Consider the following 19,790-nt stretch of genomic DNA (forward strand, 5'->3'; position numbering starts at 1 on the left):
ATATCAACATGAGAAGCCTTATAAAAACAAAACGTCATCGTAAAAGTGCCGGGGGTGCCGGGACACGCATTCCGTACGGATAACGATTTCTATTGAGGAGATAAATTTTAGTAATTCTTCAATAATTAATTCCGCGCTGACTGCGGAGAATATATTGCTTTTAAATGTATGATACATTTGAATAGGCCATTCTATTGCTGAAAACGAATTTACTAGTATCTAAGAATTTCACTTCTGCGTTGACTTTTACTCGTTTTCTTACATTCTCGTCTTTCTTATTTAATTTCTTGGAAAGCCATTTCTGAAGTAAAATTTGTCTGACCAAACGATGAGTGGTAGAAGTTGAATCTGGGAGCACATTTTCCTCAGTTTCTTATGAAACAAGTATTTGAAAGCGTTTATGCATTTACTCGAAAGCCCGGAGTTTTTTAATTATGGAGGAGATGCATTGCCAGTGTGACAAAAACTAACGATTCGTAATCATCTACGTAACCCCACGACGAATTTATTCACCTACTAAACCCTTTTAGCACATAGAGTGGAAGATTAGAAAGCGAGAAGAGCTGATCGTGAATTGACGTAAATAGAGGAGCGTATTTCCTCGAAATGTCTATCATCCATTCATGAAATCGGATTCAAACGTGTCGACTTCAGAAAATTGAAAAATCAACCACTGATCACAGGCGAAACGCGAGTATTTGACTTCGGCACACATTTGCAGCAATATTTTACCATTAAGAAAACACGAAGCTGAACATATTTTCCTAGCTACGGCTACAGATTCTATATTTTTCCATGGTTATTCCTATGACAGCAAATTTTAACCCGATGCGTGGGGAAATAACCACGCAATGTCTGAACAAAACTGCAAACAATAACAATAAACCCTATACAAATCGCTTCGTGCTCATGCGCTGCTTTGACGCAGAGCGAATACGGCGCAGCCGGTGAATGCGGTCTAGCGATAGTCTTATTTTTATTTGTGGGAGGAGGAGAGTTTGAGATAGTTGGGCATAGTTGTTTACCGTCAATCTATGAATGTGGAAGAATGAAGATATCCTTAAGTAATGGCTCCTGTGGTGATATAAAAGTTGGTAATGATTATATTTTTGCCGTATAAAGTATATCCTTTTGCGCAGCTTGTGGCTTTTCTTAAATGAATCACTGGGTATTGTTTGGAAGAACGATATGGATGTTCACCTTTTCATGTGATTCGAACTGTTCTTGAGATAACTCATTGAAGATGAAGAAGGACAAGTCATCTTTGAATGAAGACAACGGAATTGGAATTGACAGTTCTCACTGCACGCAGAAGAATTTAAATCTTTCTCACTACTGGGCACTTGTTTGCCTTCGAATAGTATTGACTGTCTTTCCTCAGAGTGGTTACGTGCACCCTGATGAATTCTTCCAATCCGTGGAAATAGCTGCCGGTGAGTTAGATGTCCAGAAATAGTGCGAAATCACTGATACTCACTTTTTTAATTATGGGTTTATTCATTCTTTCAGGAGACATTTTTGGCGTGGAAGTGTTTCGAGCCTGGGAATTCAATGCAACTCGCCCCATCCGAAGTATTTCCTTTCCTTATCTAGTTTCATGGCTCCCATTCTCAATCGACCGCTATTGTTGGTCCTTCGGGAAAAATTTATTTATTCCACCTTATGTGCTTCTGATTGGTCCGAGGATCATTGTGTGCTTAATATCGTTCATCAGCGATTACTGTCTCTATAGAACTTGCTATATTTATGGGCAAAACTACCGTGCAAGACTAATGGCCTTTGCTAGCTCCTATGTGGCTGTAGTTTACGGAACGCGGACCTTATCTAATTCCATTGAGATGGCATTGACTTCACTAGTACTATATTGCGTAGCAGAGGCGATGTGTCACACAGATCAGGTATGTGGGAAGTTGAAATAACTTCTAATTTTGAGACTAAAAGAACTGGTTGATATCATGTATTGGAACAGCATTTGTGGTCGCGGTCGTAGTCTAAAGTAAATAAATGATGATTAGTAGAAATGTTCGTAGCATACATTTTATTGACTCGCACATATTGCTTAAATTATTTCATAGGTATTGTCTTTCTTTTTTATCTGTTCCATTATAAATTCGTTATTTTCATATGTTTCATTAAATGTTCAGGCCTTTTGCGGATGGCATGTAAATTATTAAGTGTGATATTATCTAAATTGACTTAAATGTATTAAAATTGAGTGCTGGAGTTTCTAGTGCTATTTTTAATTGAATCACATTCAACTACCATCCAAATGTTCAATTTTTCAGGTCCTCTACCAAGACGGTTATCTTCAGGAAAAACTTGATGAAGCTAGAGGAATAGCTGAACGGGTGAAAATAGCACGTCTAAAGTCTAGGTTGCCTAACCATACCCTACGACACTGTCCTATTCTTGGTGCAGCAATTGCCTTTGGTATTTTTGTGCGGCCAACCTTCCTTGCATTTTCTGCACCAGCAGTATTCTTTTGGCTCAGGCGTGGACCACGTAAAACAAAATCCTCCAAAAGTACAAAAGCCAAATATGTTGCTGCTGGCACAGTTGAGTTGCCTCCATCTGCTCATTTTCATATTCGAGCAGCTGCCTTAGCTGCATGTGGTATGTTGCTAGTCATTCCGCTCTTGATTGCTGACACTAAGTACTATGTCCCAACCCAGGAGGATGCCAACCCTATGTTACCAGTTGTTGCAACTCCATTCAATTTCTTCAAGTACAATGTAGATTCTACCAATCTGAAAGAGCATGGTCTCCATCCCCGTTGGGTAAGATAATGGTATTACCTCTCAAGATTTTTATTTTAGTCAGTTACTCATAGATGACATCTTCTTGTGTACTGCTCCATTCCCCTTTTGGTATTGCAGCTGTGCAGTTTTTGTTTTCAGACTTATATCATTCTGTCATGAAGATGCCTTGGAAGCCGTTTTTTTTAACTACCCCATCATGGTTCTGGAGATTTGTTCCTGTGTGTTTGACCAACACTCTTGTGCAGAAATTGTACCCCTCAATATCTTTCCTTGAAAGGGCCATTGGATAAGGCAATAGGAACCATAAAATACTCTGAAGGGACCAGGAGGAAACTGACTGTAAAGAGAAGCCCTCAGCATACACCGCCATTCCCTAGGTCACTGGGACTGCTGTACAGTATGGTAGAATATGTATTCTGCTAGCATATTTTAGTCACTAAGTTTTCCATCGGCAAGAAAGTCTCTGAAATCTTACCAAGTCCTAAGGAACAGATCTGCAGAGCCATTATGGGAGGAGATTATGAAATCAACTACTTGTATGGGTGGTAATACTTGGGCAAAAAGGGTAGAACCATCTCATGATGGGTGAGCAAAAAGCAGCAGGCAATGGAAAAGCGGCTGTTCTATCCTTAAAGGTGGCTGAATACATCTGATTCTGAGGCAGGAGAGTAGCTAGTTCTCTCACCTATTTTGGGAGGCAATGGAATTTAGAAAGTGCAAAAATAACTTCAACTGGAAAAACAGCTACTATCTTGCATCAGCATGCAAAACATCTTAATGATGATTGGTGGAAACAGAAATGGCAAGAGTAGTCTCATAACAATGCTGTTGTCCAACCACAGTCAGGTGCAACCATCAGTGGAGTAGCCAGGAATTTTGTTCGGGGGGGGTCCGAAACCTGGAGAGGGACATTTTTTAAAAACAGGGTACTAAGTAATGGGTTTTTAACTAATTTTAACACTTTTCATAATATTGATTGTTTGAAGTGTAATTTCGTGAAAGCGATTCATTATTAAAATTAAAAAGAAGGACTTTGTGCTTTCACATGAATATTTATTCACAAATTTACACGACAACGGTTTCAACATTAGACATCATCATCAGGTCCTGCCGAGTAATTTTCCGGACCCCCTCTCCCCTGGCTATGCCACTGGCTACTAATAAGTGAGAATGCAGCATGTTTATCCTGGACCATGCAGCATTTTATCTTTGCGGGTAAGCTGGTGTGGGTAAAGCAAGTGGGGATGAGGAGAGGAAAATTTTCTCAACACATGATTTTCCCTTTTCCAATCAGCAGGCAGCACTTGTGGCCTAGCACTATGGAAATCCAGTCATACTCAGACCTCCATCGTGTTAAAATTGTGAGAATCTGCTCGTGGAACAGTGTTGTCAAACCTTTTGCATTTTCCTTAAGTGTGTCTTTAAGTATGCCTTTCAACAACGGCACCGCAATCAGTATGGTAGCTAACAATATCACGGGCTACTGTGAAGGAATTATCCTTAATACCTTACAAATGATTATGTATATTGTCTCGGCGCGGGGTCCAAGTGTGAGTCATGGCTGAAATGGCAGTCGCTGAAAACATGTGAGCCATTGCCACCCATGACTCACAACTCACATGTATTCCCCAGCAAACTAGGGAAGCTATGTACATTAGGCATCGTGGAGTTCGCTCCTACTCTGTCTTGGTATCACCCCTCTCCCCCCTCTTATCAGCGAAGTCCCCCGAGAGTGTCCAGGCTTTCATGAAAGCTCACCCGCAAATATAAAGTGAACAGATTATAGTTGTCATTGATCCATCCAATTTTTTATGGAATGATAGATCCATAGTAAAATATGCTGCACTATGAGTGATATACTATCAGAAATAGCCAGTTCATTTGCCATTAGGTATCTGGCAATCCATTGGTCTGTGATAGATCCAAGCAGTGGCATATCTAGGAATATGCTTTGGGGGTAGATGAGGGGACAACCCACAATTTGGAATTTTCTCAGATCCCCCAACTAAAAATGATATGCCTGGAAATGCATTTTAAATCATTTTGGTACTTAAAATTTAACTTTTAGCAGATGCAGTTATAATATCTGTGGGAGAATCTATCCCCCTCATCCCCCCCGTAGTTATGCCACTGGATCCAAGAATACAGTTTCTAGCTACATAATTAGCCTGAATTTCCATGCACCTAGCATATCCTGCATATTGCATAACATTGCCAAGGCATTTAAAAGTGCTCCTTGAAATACCGATTCATTTCCTTGTTCTGATGTTATTGGAGCCCAGACTTATAGAAAAATTAATTTTTGGAGTGAAGTATGCATTTTGACTGGTAATACTGGTGGAGAGAAACTGGTTGCTCAGAAGTTGTTGGTAATTACAAGGCTCGTGAAGTGAACCTGATGCCAACTGCAAGCTGTGTGGGAGAAACTTCCATGAAATATTCTGATGAACCGACACTCTCAAGATTGCAGCCAACATCAGCTACATATGAGTGAAAAATCAAGTGATCATATTTCATGGAGGTTCCTCCCAAGTAGACATAAAAGCTTTCCCTGTGTAAAATATGAAAATTGGTGTGAGGGTGCTCAAAAACCTATTCCTAGAAAGAGAATTGGTCAGTATGTGAATATGTGGGCTAACTTTTTAAATATATAATTGGTTTTGTTATCTTTTTATATTTTTTAGCAGAGTAGTAATATTGCAGTAGGTAATTTTTTAAAGTATTGCATTGGTGTATCACATCTGCTCCAAGAAGTGTGTAATTTTTAACAGTAAAAACGGAAAATGTATCTTTGATCCTCTTTGATCCCACCCTCTCAGCTTGGAAGTGTTCCTAAGTATGAATTGGGCTGGCCGGAAGCTTTCAGCAAGTTTTTATTTGCACATCAGCTTTTGAATATATCAGAAGAATCGTCAAGCTAGAGGGGCATGAGATGAGTGATCATTCTACATGTAAATGTTCTTGGCTTCATATAAAATTCTGCTTTGGGCTTGAAAGGTAATAAAGATGTATTTGTGTTACAGAGTGCACCCATGTAAATGCTTTAAAAAATTTACTGACTGAACACTTATTATTCCTCTGGTGGATGAGGTATTCTGTCGATTTCTTTAGTTTGGCTATTTCTCTTTAGGAGAATGCAAAAATTGTTAGGTTAAGGCAGCGGTTCCCAAACTTTTTCTTTCCGCGACCCATATTAGCTCATTCTTTTTAGCCGCGACCCCCTAAAAATGGTCGTCCAAGTTTAAGTACATTGTTCACCATATTATTAGTATCTCACGACCCCTTTCCGAACGGCCTACGACCCCCACTTTGGGAACCGCTGGGTTAAGGCAATCAAGAGTCTTCATAAAGGGGTCATTTTTACCTTAACTTCATGAAGCATATTGTTTTAATGCTTTACAAAACTTACACCGAATAAAATAACAATAAATAATGAAGAATCTGAGCTTTTCCCGGTGAATAGCATTGATGAAAGCTTCTCGGGTTTCCAACCGGGTCAGGGTCTGCATGGTGCAGGCCGACGTTTCGTTGGGAGACTTTCCCAACATGAAGGAAGGATTTCCCATCATCCTCAGGGATGATCAGCCCTGAGGATGCTGGGAAAGTCTCCCAACGAAACGTCGGCCTACACCATGCAGACCCTGACCCAGTTGGAAACCCGAGAAGCTTTCATCCACAATAATAAATAAAATAATTTGTCTTAATATGTGAGTTTCCCCCATTTTCCCATTGCTCGCTTTGTGAATTTCACACTTTCAGGGTTGACAGTTCTTTTCCCTGGTCTACTTCACGTTTGCTCCTCCCTTCCCTCTCCTCAAAGCAACTATTTTTCAAATGGAAGGGTTTGCGAAAGACATGGGAGAAATAATTTATGAATTACTCATTGGAGGAAAATTTATAATTTTAATTTTCTGGAATAAACTTCCAAATTTATCTCTTGTTACAGCTCCACCTCTTGGTCAACCTGCCACTCTTATTTGGGCCTCTCGGAATATTTGCTCTTTTTGGTGTTGGTCGACTGGCATGGCTCTGTATACATCGTCGATGGGCCCGTTTACCACGCTCTGAGTCACCAACAGCTCTAATGGTATCTTCCTTGGTCCTACCCCTGTTGGTACTGTCACTGATTCCACATCAAGAGCCACGCTTCCTTCTCCCTCTTGCATTCCCCATTGCATATCTTTATGCACAAGACATTCGTGGACTTACCTCTGATGAAGGTAATGAAAGCATTACAACCCGCATATACAAGATGATTCCATGTGTCTGGGTACTTTTCAACATAATTTTGGGCCTTTTCTACGGTTTTATCCATCAGGTGAGTGTAAATTCACTTTATAAATTGTCCACGTGCAAGACTTATGACTCACTCTTCTCTTTTTTAAGAGTTTGTTTTTCCACCCCTACATGGCTTATGTTGTATACATTGGCTATTGTTGGTATTGACTGGATATATTTTTTTTCCGAATTTTATTCAAATGAGTTACATATTTCATAAATACTTTTGCCTCGAAGTCCTCACTGTTCCTTATTACCTGGGTGAAATACTTCACCTTTGTGTTCAGTAAGCAACTCGAGGAGCATTAGGGAGGAAATGGAGGTCATTATATTATAGACATCAGTAACCAGATATTGTAATCATTACTTTTAATTATGCCTTGAAAATGTAGTATATTGTCCTAACAGATGGAAATGACCAAAGAATATGACTTTTGTTTTGTTAGCCTGTATTGGAGACAGAGGGTTGGGTTGCAAGTGATGTACCACAAACGGAGTTAGGTCAGCTCTTCACCCCTGTCAAAGAACACAAGCTGCCACTTGAGTGTTGTATTATCTGGCAATGTTATTAATTATTGCGATGGCTTTTATGAAAATGTGGTATATTGTCCTAACAGATGGAAATTACCAAAGAATATGACTTTTGTTTTTAAACCTGTATTGGAGACAGAGGGTTGGGTTGCAAGTGCTGTACCACAAACGGAGTTAGATCAGCTCTTCACCCCTGTCAAAGGTCACAAGCTGCCACTTGAGTATTGTATTATCTGGCAATGTTATTAATTATGGCGATGGCTTTTCAATTAGTATAATGTGCGCTCTCTGTGTCTGTGCATCCCATAATTTTGCAGCAAAAACTCCTCAATTTAGAATCCGTGACGAGCCTTCTTTATCAAAGGAGTATTGTTGTCCATCACTCCTTAGGGTATGCAACCAAACAAAGACTTTATTTGGGAATTTTTTCTACTATGCACTGTATGTATAGAATGTATGTATAAAATGTATTTCTAATTTTTGATGAATGATTCTGATTTTTTTTATCTTACAGGGTGGTGTTTGGCCTGTTACTTCTGAATTAGCTTACCGCTTGTCTGACTACAAATATATTCCTTGGAGAGTGACAGAAGTACATATTTTCACTAGTCATTCATATCCTTTACCAAGGCATCCATTGCAACTTCGTCATAAAGCTAGTACCAGAGTGGTTAGATTTCATGAAATGGGCAATAAACATCCAATGGAAGTTATGACAGAGGTTATGGCTTGGCACAAGAGTAAAAATAGCCCACAAAGACGAGCAAAGAAGTATGGAGATCAGTTAATGTACCTCATTGTGCCAGGGGTGCTGGAAAAGATTTTCCAGGAAGAGGCATTGAAACAATCCTTGGACATGGAGTTAGAGTGGAGTCATTTTCCCCACTTGTCCCTTGAAGCTCCTTTTTTTGGAATAGAAGACGTCCAAAACCAACCATTGTGTTCTGACACAGTTGCTGGTGAATGCTTTGTGATAAACAAGCAGACTAAAGAAAGTGTTGAAGATGAATTCTCAGAAAAAAAATCTGTTAACTCCTTAAAAAATTTTATTCGCAAGTTCAGTCTCTTACTGTTTCGAGTGTCATCAAAATGTAGTGACAGTGGTGATCCTAATTGTTTAAAAGCTTTAACACATTGAACTCTTTTCTTCCTATGTATAGGTACATTGATTAGCACCAAATCAAAAAGTATTTTTATTCTGCAACCGCATCACTGATAGATTTTAATGCTGACCCATGAGTGAATTGCTTTTGATCCTTTCCACTAATAATTAGTGCAGACAACAAAATTCTTTGGCAAAATTCATTTTTCTTTCTAGAAGTAGTTATGTAGTCAATTTCAGAGTAATTCCATGAAGTGAAATGTGTGTAAAGGTGTGTTTGCATTGTTGATTATTAATTAATTGTTGATAATTTATTTTTTTAGTATATTATTGATTTTTAGTTTTGTTATTAATTTAGCATGAAGAGTTTTCCTCAAAGTCTTTCAGATTATTGATATGACTTATTGAATGAAATTCAAATTTATTTTATGCATTGTGATAAATAACCTAATACTGCATTGCCTACTACTACTTGATATGGATGTATATGTTTTGCCTTTCAGTTTCTATGTTGTGTGGAATTTATATGTTGGATTTTTAATCTTCTTCAAGATATATAAGACCTACTGTCACTAATTTTTCCTTTTTTGGCTGATTTTAACACTGCATGTTCATACTTTTTGAGAAAAGCACTTACTAGTGATCTAATGCCAATACCTCATGCGATTTCCATTATGAATGTATACATACATGAATTGCAAGCTCACCATTTTAACCCACTGCTGACCACAAAAATTATGAGGGGTTGCAAGCGATTTTTAAGCATAGTCATACTAATACAGTGTGATTGTCGAGAACTTTTATTCATCATATATACTCATCTGAAGTCTCTATGGTCCCATTTCCAGGGTATACCATGTTGATTTGTGTGCTGAAGGTCCTAGTTGGCTTTTAGTACGTGTATTGGTTTGAGTATATGAAGAGTTGTGAAAATTTTTGCCCTTATTGAAGGCATTTAGGCAGTATTTTTGTTTTTCACTTTTGTTTGGTAGCATTTAGTGAATTGATCACATGTTTAATTAATAGAAAAGATATTTATAATTGAATTTTATTAGCTCATTTTGCTTTATAGTCAGCCAGAAGTAAAAAAAATTAAAGTACTCAAACATGAAATAGTGGAGTAAAAATTAATTTTCTCGTGCTGTATGAGGTTCATGATGAGATGGAATCTGGTTGTATTTAAAAAGTGTATGGGTGCAAGAATTTTCAAACCTGTCTCAGTTTTGAGATTCTTCTAAAGGACAGGAAAACACGTTTCAAATTGCTGCAAAAATTTGTCATTACTACTGTTTACACTAACTTACAAGCTTATGTGGAGAAGATACTGTATAAAGTGTGTGCCGCACAATCATTTCTTAAGTTCATTGGAATAATTGTGTTTCTGTGTAATTGTACTCCCTTGGTTAGGTAAAAATGCTCTGGAAAACTGATTTTTGACCCCTCACTGAGAAAATATCTTAATGCCTAAATTAAGGAATTATCTTCTAAACTAATTTGATTTCCTCACTTTTATAATACCTACACTCTTTGTATATCAGCCAATTTTAACCAAGTGTTTACTCTGCTGGACATGATGTGGTTAGGCTATGTATTAGAATATTTCTCTTACATGTGTGAGATAATGTGCGATTGTATTGTGCATTTCTTCATGAGAAAATGAGTTATTTTCCTGAAAATATGTGTTTTTATGAGGTGTGCCACATTAATATAGCCTTACAGTCTTCAATGGCACACCCTATGTCCACACTTCAAGTCAGATGGAACAATGGTTATTTCACTTCTATCCAACTGGAGGCATCTCTCATTGGAGAGAGAGAGAGGAGGGGTGGTTTAATAATGATTTATGAAGCCAATGGATCCTGTTATATTGCATCATAAAAATGAAAGACTTTGCTATTGCTTGAAAGGTAAAATTTACTCAATAAAAGAATTTTTTAAGTAAAGCATTTCCTTATTAAATATTCAAACCTCCTTAATTGATGATACGATTAATAAACCCAAACATTAATGCTCTTAAGAATGGAATGAGTGCTTGGCCAGTTTCTATCAGCTAAACGCTAATTCTAACATCCCTTTGAGAACAATGGTGTCATTTTATTGTAGTCGTGAAGTAATTTACTAGATCTATCCCAAGTTTAGTCTTGAATCAAGGTCAAGTTTCAGCTCCATCATTTGCATACCATGCAAGTGAACCCCCAAACATGTCATCACTCTTCAAATAAATCCTCCCAAAGTTATTTTCTGGCTATGGCCTTTGAGATGGGTCAAATCTTTCATTGTCGAAGAATTGAGGAGGGAAATAGACCGCTCACAGAAGACATAATTTTCTGTATAAAGTTTATATCTTTAAGTAGATACTCAAATGCTGTATTCTTTCAGTAATTGCCAATTAATATGGTCCAAGTGACACCCATGGCACCAAGAGCTCCACCTAATTTCCTTGAGAAAGGGCATAGGAGCTGAAATAGTTACAAGAACATGTACCTGAAACCTAGCTCAACATTAAGAAGGTTAATGCTGTAATTTTGCATGTATTTGGATTATTAATGTATTTTAACATAGGTTATATACTTATTTAATATAGAATGCAAATGCCATTTGTTACATTAAGTGCATTAACTGGTCAATGCCTTTTACTCTGAAGGCAATATTTCCTTACTTGGGCTCTTTGAAGTCGAAAAAAAATTGTTCTTCACCTTTCTGGGGTGGGAGCATTAGTATCTAAGATGTTCTTTAGCTATTTGATAAACCCTTGCATAGAGCAGTTATGCTGGAAGAGGTAGAAACATAGGCATCACTATTTTATTTAAAGTACTCGATGCCACTGTACAGACCACTTGCCTGATATATCAGGTGTTAAAAAGTTTTGCATGTGTATAAGAAATTCAGAGTGGGTCAATTTCTTATATTTCTTAGTCCATTCCTTCTCACATACTGTATTATGTGAGGCTTGGGAAAAGGCAGTACTGTTAGAGCAATGTATTTAATATTTGATTGCAAAATAGTAACTTGGAAAAATATACCACACCAGAAGGAATTTATAACCTCATTCCTCGAAATTTGTTAAGCTTGGATAATGCATTTTTGTGGACACTTTTGTAACCATAGCTCACTTTAAATTAGTGCATCCAAACCATTTAGTTGGCCAACCTAATCAGTCTGATCCGTGTAGCTGTTCTGGATCCCTTCTGGCCACTTAGGGTTTTCATCCAGTTCGCCACATCCGGGATCTCTATCATACTTCTTCTGCACATTCTACTTTTTGACAGATATTGCTAGAGATAACTATTTTTCCAACAATGCCTATCTTCACTTGTTAGCTCTTTAACTATATACAAAAAAATTTCTATAATTCTAGTGAGGTAGAAAAACTGACATTATTAGGTTACAGCAGAAAAGTATCTAAAGAATTATAGTTTGTGACCAAGGTTTTATGTCTTATAACCAAAATTTCCATAATGGGGACTGAAATGTATATGTACCAACATGCATGTTAAGTGTTCAACTTAAACACAGTAGGACGTAAACCCTACTTTTAGCCACATCCAGAATATGATAATTTCCCAAAAACAACTTCAGTCTACCTTTGCAGAATTTGCTTCTTTGGAGAAAAAAGATGTATGCCATTGATATGACATTCATTAAGAATATGCGACCACTTGGCTAAGGGGGAGCAGCCCAACATTCCATAGAGCTTTAAGTGTAGACACTGCACTAATATTACCATTCTAATGGGCCATTTTAATGAATAACTATTAAACCAAGACTGTTAGTTGTCTCTATGGCCATTGAGATTAGCCGCATGGAATACATTTTGCAATGGCAGTTGTGTTTGTAGACACACTGAAAGAGTTAAGTAAATCCAACAGGGTTAAACTCTGGCATCTGTAAATAACACCTCAGAATCCAACATGTCAGGACAGTTATCGCTAAAAGTATGCATTCATTCGTCTAATTAAGCATACCCAAGTAATCACAAATTAAGTTACATTTTACATTGTTACTATCTCGATTAGTATAAGAATCAGCTACATCATTAATTCATGTCAAAGTGCACAATCCTGAGCTACTTCAACTTCATCCTAATCTATGAAAACTAATGCGTAAAGCAATGAAATATTTCTAAGAACTGTATAAAAAAAGAGTAACAAAAAATGGGAGTCGTTGCATGATTTTGACATCAACTTTCAATAATCCAAGGTATCACTGTAATTAGAAACAGCCAATATTTCTAAAATATCTTAATGAAATTCAATCATAAGATGCTACTTCAGCATAAGGTAGAAATTAAGGCCAATAACCACATGCACTAGACTTCTCCGTGAATCACCCAAAATTAATATAACTGATGTATCCCAATGAGATTTAATTAAGTATGAAGAAGATAAAGATTCAAGTGAGTGGCCATCATGTGAGTAAATAGCGAGGTAATAATTGAATTAAGATTGTTCCAGATGGTGGTTATAGTACTTTTACAAATAATAAATTATGATTGCCTGTTAATATATTTCATTATGATGTCTACCATACAAACACTCATTTAGTAGACCCCACATCAGAGAACTGATGTCTGCATGTCATACGTCCAATTAAAAAAATTACAGGAACTTCACCAAGATACTGTTTCCACATTTTATTGATTGGTCATTTTCAGTTGTCAAAATTCACTAAATTATAATAATTATGATAAAGCAAACAATAGTCATTAAACTTTACACGGAGAGATCAACATAACTATTAAAATAAAATGCAGTGAAAAGATGAAAATGCTTGGCAGCAATAAATACACTTTTAGTGCAATGGAAAGCAAAATATTAAACTATATAAAAATCATAATAAAACATTATCAGGCAGTAAATTATGTACACTTAAGAGCAATTGAGTAAATATTTGCTAGTCAATAATTGTTACACATTAATGTTAGTAATTGAAATCTAATTCAAAGTATGCATTCAAACAAAATGATTACCAATACAAAAAGATGGGTCATATCTGAGTAACTCCTATAAATTCAACACAGTAGAATTGGTAGTATTTTGTAATGAAGCCACACTGTACTTCAATGAGCTTACCTTAAAACAACTAAAGATTACATACTGCACATTCAATTAATACAATTCATTTATTTGCTTGTTAGTAAGATCCCTCATCATACAGTTTTCGGTGGTGGCTCACACTTCAACTTTTCAACCCATTGATTAAAATAATCCATAAAAATACCACAGCCATTCAAGTATAATAGTTTCTTAAAGAAATAATAATATCACAAAATTTGTACAGTTCTCGAAAAGATCTCTTCAAATCATTGTTGCCCTAAGATTTTACAATGAAATCATTCAAATGTGATGGCAGTAAGGCACAAAAACAAAGGCCCAATGTCAGTGAATTTTTTTCAAGCTACTAACCATACCATCATTGACATGGCCACTTGCTCATTGTCTGAAATATGTGTAGAAAAACAAGAGCATGTTACACATGCTCTACCCCTTTAACAGTAATTTACCTAAAATAATGATTCAATGCCCAAAGTGATGTAGATAAGTTATTGTGCATTTTACACATTTCACTTTGCATTCATACTAGGTATATGCAAATTTGACTTCACCCTTAAACTAAAAATAAAGAGAAAACAAAACAACTCAGATGAGTACAATTTTAAAATCCAAACCCCCAGCCATGGACATACCACAGCATTATATAGGCTGCATAAGGAGAAGGCAAGGGATTATTAAAAGCTTTTTCCTTCACCCTGTCAGACGGACTGCATTACTTTGCGGACACACGAAGCAACAAAACGGTTCTTTTCTCCTCCTTGCCCTGGCTGCCCTGCTCTACCAGATGGATCAGTCACTGCAAAAGACTCATCAAGAATGCGCAATGCTTCCTCAGAGAAACGTTTCCCTCTCAGATCAGTAACAACAGCAATTTCTCCACCATTAGGAGCTGCATTCAGGAAGCCTGGTGGGATGGTTATAGTCACATCAGACACTCGACCGCTAACCACTTCCATCTTTACCGTTAGCTGAGCTGGTGATGCATCATTTACAGGCACCTGAAGAAATAATTAATCATAATTACTTACTAAGACATTTTACTTGCAGGAAATTACAAAATTCAAATTAAAAACTCATAATTCACCCATGACAGGTGAAAAATGTGGAGGACTAATATCATGCTTGACTCTCTTATTTAAGGGAAAATATTTACTATGAACTAATTGGGTATTACTATGGTGTTATTGCTAACAGTTAAAATTATTTGCAGAAATGCTAATTTTAATAAGTCCATAAAGATGCAGTAAAATTGTAATCGGCCTAAACCAAGTGGCATTAATGCACAGGAAATGAAACACTACTGTTTGCGCTCCTTGATTAATGTATTAAGACAAAGCGATACCTCCACTGCAAAAACACAACAATCCCCCACCAAATCAAATCTGCTCCTCTACTAGCACAACAATACGAATCCGCTCAGCTGGCAATGTCCGGAGCATAACCACTCATCTCCTATTCTCCAAGCATGGGGGTGAGCGATTATGCTCCGGACACTGCCAGCTGAGAGGATTCGTATTGTTGGGCTACTAGATGAGCGGATTTGATTCGATGGGCGATTATTGAACGTTTTTGCCATGGAGGTAACGAAAGGCTTTCAGTGTTTTCAATAAAAATGACATTGATGCACAAAATAATTAATGGAGACAATGCTACAAAATTTAATAGGGAAAGCAATGGTGGATCCAGAGGGGGGATTGTACTTTATCCCAAGCCCACAACCAACAATACCAAGAACATTTAAAGAGGAAATGATTACCCTCCACCCACACCACATGGTGTACTAATAGAAAACAACATCCTCTTGAGAACTGAAATTACACCTACTATGGTCATGTCAGATTAAAAAAAAATTAAATTTAGATTATTGAAGTGAATGTTAAAAATAAGAACATATCATTTGGCATACCTTTTTCAATTTATCGGCCTCAGCAGAGGACATGGCAGCTTCCCCAACAGCTAACTCACGAGGAATGGTAAATGTTCTTGTAACATCAAATTTAGGTGTTTTGCCAAACCTCCAAGCCCAACTGCTCATCTCCTGACGCAGCTTTTCCAAACCTACGGGTGAACACCAGCCATAACACAACAAGAAAAATAATGTTGTCTAATGAGAATTCACTAATTCAACCTGGAGGTGAAATTGAATAGAAGAGGAGTCTGGCCCTATGCTGACCTGGGAACCAGCTCTCAGCTGGGTTTATTAGTTGGAAACCACGACGGGAAACAACCCCAGTTCCCAAGTTCTTAGCATCTGACCTCAAGAACTCTCGACCAACTGCTGCCAAAACATGGTCCACTGTGAGACCAGAACAAACTTCACTTAGATTCCTCACCGGTGAAGGCAAAGATCTAGTGGCATTAGTATGAATTCCATCCTGCCAAGATAAAAATAGAACAAATTCCTGTTAAGTCACCAATAATATTATTTAAGGGTTCATGTATTTCTCAACACTAATTAGATCAATGAGATAAAACATAATGACACAACCCATACAATAAAATTCAAAGAGAATTATACATACCATCAGACAAGAAGTTCTATTAGGGTATAAAACCACAAAAATGTGTGTCAAGTTGAATTTGAAATACTTATACATTGATACATATTAAAAAGTACTACTACTTACATCTTCCTTGTGCATTGAATCATGCAAGTTTGGCATGTTGACATTAACCAATAGGGTGCAGTGGTGATATGCATTTGGTTGCCCAAGTTTTGCTGCAGTCCCAGATATCTGCTAAAGCATTTGTTAAGGAAGTACTGATAGGAGGGGATCAACGGAAATAATTTGGCGTTGATAAAATCAATGAAAAATTACTTTTATACTTCTACATACTCAAACATAAATGAAGGATAAACTAAAACTAGTTTCAATGAATTAACCAAGTTGCATAACACATGAAATTCCAAGTTGGGGAACATATTGCAGTAAAAAGGACATAACAGCCTCCAGAAATTATAAAATACACATACATATATATTTTATAGTGTGATACTCAATTAGTCTAAGACATAAAATTACCTTAGCAAGAAAATTGATGTATTGGTTTAAAATAACTTAAAAAAGTTTCGATTCCAAGTTTCTTTCAACAACTCTATCATATTGAATTAATTATTGAATGCATTACATCCTTTTAATACACACTATTCTTTCCATTCATCACTTCATTCATTATAATTTTCTGGTATCCAGCATCTACAGGGTGGTATCCAGAAGTAGTAGGACTGTTTTTTTTCTGCATGGGCGGAAAGATTGAGGGGGGTCTGCAAGACTGGATGTCGTGGGGGGGAGCCTTGGGAATCAGTTTTGACGTGCGGCAGTCGCCTGCGTGCATTAGTTGAGTGTGGACTACTGTTTTAGTGACCTCCTGTTTTGACGGCTCGTCGTTAGTTGCGATGGAGCAAAATTTAGAGCAGCGATACGCCATCAAGTTTTGCTACAAACTTGGAAAATCGGCAACAATACTTACGCAGGCCTACAAGGAGGATACCATTGACCGTTCCTCAATATTTAAGTGGCACAAGTTGTTTCGGGATGGCAGGGAGCTCGTCGAGGACGACCAATGTGCCGGGCATCCGTCAACCTCGAAATCGACGTTGATTGCATTTTTCGACCATCATGGAATTGTCCATAAGGAGTTTGTACCTCCTGGCCATTCTGAAAATGCAAGATTTTACGTGGAAGTGCTGCAAAATCGGATCACATGCGTATTACCAGACCTGGTGGGGCATTGGAAGCTCCACCACGACAATGCACCGTGCCAGGGCACGTGGATTGTGAGGGATCTCCTGGCTAAATTCAGCGTTTCCACGATGCCTCACCCCTCTTACAGCCCTGATGTGGCACCACTGAACTTCTTCCTGTACTCCAGGATAAAAAGGCAGCTCAAGGGGCATCGCTTCGACACGGTGGAAGCAGTCCAAGCGGCGACGACGAGGGCACTGAACAGCATCCTGGAGGACGACTTACAGAAGGCCTTCACGACCTGGAAGACTCACTACCAGAAGTGTGTGGATACCCAAGGGGTCTGATCTCTGCATTTCTCCAGGGTTTTCTTCCGCGTCAGATTGTTGGTTGACAACAGTTTCGCTGGCTATCCTGCCAGCGTCTTCAGGTCGAAGGTTCAGTGCTACTACTTTTGGATACCACCCTGTATCACATGTGATACAGCACCACATCCTCCACACAATTTTATCTCAGGTATAAGAAAGTTGTAATACCACAAAAATTTTAATTCTTGCATTTACAATTAACCATAATGGGAACTTTTCACACTGCTAAACCAGAAAGTTCCAAACAAATTTAATAAATCAACTTTGACAACTTTGGAAGACATATGGAAAAAATCCTCATTTGTAATCAATATTTATAATGAACAATATTTTCCATATCAATTTTACTCGTCTTAAATCCTACAAATATTTGGATAAAGATTAAAGCATCCCTCAGAAGGACCAATGTTCACCGATAATAGAACCAACGGCATATTGATAATAATAAATGATCCATAAAAAATTATTCGAGAGGAGGAGAAAATGATCATGAGCAAGTTTTACACCAGATTAATTGTAAGTTCATTTACAAAGTACTTCCCTCACACCCAAATACAAATCACGGAGCTAATTCTAGATATTGATTGGTAATTTTTCTTCGAAAGTCTTAACTTAAATAAAAAATAAACGGATCCACAACTAACTATCACAGGCTTTCATTTCACTCCGTCCTTGAAATCCGAATATTACCAAAATTTGATGCAGAAGCGTAAACGCTATTCTGAACCATGATGGCTCCAGTTGTTCAGCTCGACTTGATGACATAATTGAACATATTTTAACCGAATTTTTAAAAGTAATTTGCAAATTATCTTCCACCGATAATTCTCTAAAGAAATAGATGTTACAAATATGAGGAGTGCTATTAACTCCAGTAGTTTACACCGCAACCATTATAGTTCGGATATTTATAATAGTAACAATGACTTAAAATATGTTTTCCTATTGATTAATAAAAAAAGGATACTTTATAATCTCCTTCTATTAGAATATCCTCTCTGGGGGATACTGTGGTTCGAATTCCAAATTCGGAATTGAGTGCACGACCGATCAATTCCAGGTTAGAGCGACGGTTGTATCGTCCTCTTGGAGTAAAGAATGTCAGATTTAAGTTACCACCATCATGATACACAGTACCCCCTCCGGAGTTTCGACGGGCAATAGGGATTCCAGCTTCGGACAGCCTCGACACGTTCGCCTCGGCCCAGGGATTTTGATGTCTTCCAACAACCACGCATGGAGAATTACGCCAAAGCAATAGGACATGATGCTTTGAGAAATCAAAGTGGCGGTATATCCAATCTTCAAGAGCTATAGACAAAGAGAACGAAACAAATGATTGTCACGTAGACATCGTGGTGGGCTTTGTTGAAGATAGTAATTAAAACTTACCCAAATTGGTGAAGATGTCACTTGACTGGGATATTAACACTGATTTCACGACATTGGTGCCTTTATCAGCATCCGAAGAATAATTATGACAAGACAAAGCAATAATTGGCTTAATATCTTTCCTCAAAGGCTTAGCAAATGCAGACTTCCCAATTCTACAAAGGGTACCCTTAATCAATGTTTGCGCCATTGTTAACTTCAAAATATTACTCTAACAAACAAAATACGGAAATAATGAGTATTTTATATTCCAGGCAAATGAGGTCACAGAGGGTGAGTAACAGTATTAAAACGATACAATATTGCTACAAAAAACTAAAATTTGGGTAAAAATTAAACACTAAATTTTAAATGTTGTTTTTTTGAGATGAAGCTAAAGACACCAAGAAATCGTGAACAGTTATAGTCTGATGAAGCCACTTCCAAGTTTGATGGAGCTGGCTGATTCTGAATCGGAGATTCACACAATCTCGAGGACAGTCCATTCGCATTCCTCCTTGTACCACCAGAAACAGGTAAATCTACACTTCAACAACACACAGCAAAGCGAACACACTTCAACGGATAGAGAGACAAAAACTCCCTTAGGATTTCGACGGTCTACTTAGGCTAAAAATATT

General features: G+C 37.5%; 3 protein-coding genes across 4 annotated transcripts; 1 reads left to right on the forward strand and 2 right to left on the reverse strand.

Moving 5' to 3' along the window:
• The first annotated feature begins 962 nt into the window (after positions 1-962).
• LOC124153774 (GPI mannosyltransferase 4) lies at positions 963-14,115 on the forward strand. Its single transcript, XM_046527129.1, has 5 exons — positions 963-1,433; positions 1,510-1,898; positions 2,286-2,777; positions 6,706-7,077; positions 8,083-14,115. The coding sequence occupies exons 1-5, from the start codon at positions 1,244-1,246 to the stop codon at positions 8,704-8,706; spliced, it is 2,067 nt and encodes a 688-aa protein (XP_046383085.1). The 5' UTR covers positions 963-1,243; the 3' UTR covers positions 8,707-14,115.
• On the reverse strand, positions 13,774-19,500 carry LOC124153775 (lipoyltransferase 1, mitochondrial). Of its 2 annotated transcripts, none has more exons than XM_046527131.1 (6): positions 19,171-19,500; positions 18,746-19,089; positions 16,352-16,459; positions 15,898-16,099; positions 15,631-15,782; positions 13,774-14,722 (listed from the first exon to the last, which is right to left on the reverse strand). In XM_046527131.1, the coding sequence occupies exons 1-6, from the start codon at positions 19,358-19,360 to the stop codon at positions 14,423-14,425; spliced, it is 1,296 nt and encodes a 431-aa protein (XP_046383087.1). In that variant the 5' UTR covers positions 19,361-19,500; the 3' UTR covers positions 13,774-14,422. The 2 variants fall into 2 exon arrangements, with proteins under 2 accessions (XP_046383087.1, XP_046383086.1); XM_046527130.1 differs by having other exon boundaries at positions 16,352-16,462; positions 19,171-19,499.
• LOC124153777 lies at positions 19,482-19,689 on the reverse strand. Its single transcript, XM_046527134.1, has one exon. The coding sequence runs from the start codon at positions 19,659-19,661 to the stop codon at positions 19,518-19,520; it is 144 nt and encodes a 47-aa protein (XP_046383090.1). The 5' UTR covers positions 19,662-19,689; the 3' UTR covers positions 19,482-19,517.
• Between the last annotated feature and the right edge of the window lie 101 nt (positions 19,690-19,790).

Source organism: Ischnura elegans, chromosome 2 (genome assembly GCF_921293095.1).
Source record: "Ischnura elegans chromosome 2, ioIscEleg1.1, whole genome shotgun sequence".
In the NCBI taxonomy this organism is placed as follows: domain Eukaryota; kingdom Metazoa; phylum Arthropoda; class Insecta; order Odonata; family Coenagrionidae; genus Ischnura; species Ischnura elegans.

Coding starts and splice junctions, on each gene's coding strand:
- LOC124153774 (XM_046527129.1), top strand. CDS start 1,244: ATGAAGAAGGACAAGTCATCTTTGAATGAAGACAACGGAATTGGAATT. Junction 1,434..1,509: donor ATCCGTGGAAATAGCTGCCG/GTGAGTTAGATG, acceptor TCATTCTTTCAG/GAGACATTTTTGGCGTGGAA. Junction 2,778..6,705: donor ATGGTCTCCATCCCCGTTGG/GTAAGATAATGG, acceptor CTCTTGTTACAG/CTCCACCTCTTGGTCAACCT.
- LOC124153775 (XM_046527130.1), bottom strand. CDS start 19,360: ATGGCGCAAACATTGATTAAGGGTACCCTTTGTAGAATTGGGAAGTCT. Junction 16,100..16,351: donor ATTCAATGCACAAGGAAGAT/GTAAGTAGTAGT, acceptor TTATCTTGGCAG/GATGGAATTCATACTAATGC. Junction 15,783..15,897: donor AGCTGAGAGCTGGTTCCCAG/GTCAGCATAGGG, acceptor GTTCACCCGTAG/GTTTGGAAAAGCTGCGTCAG.
- LOC124153777 (XM_046527134.1), bottom strand. CDS start 19,661: ATGCGAATGGACTGTCCTCGAGATTGTGTGAATCTCCGATTCAGAATC.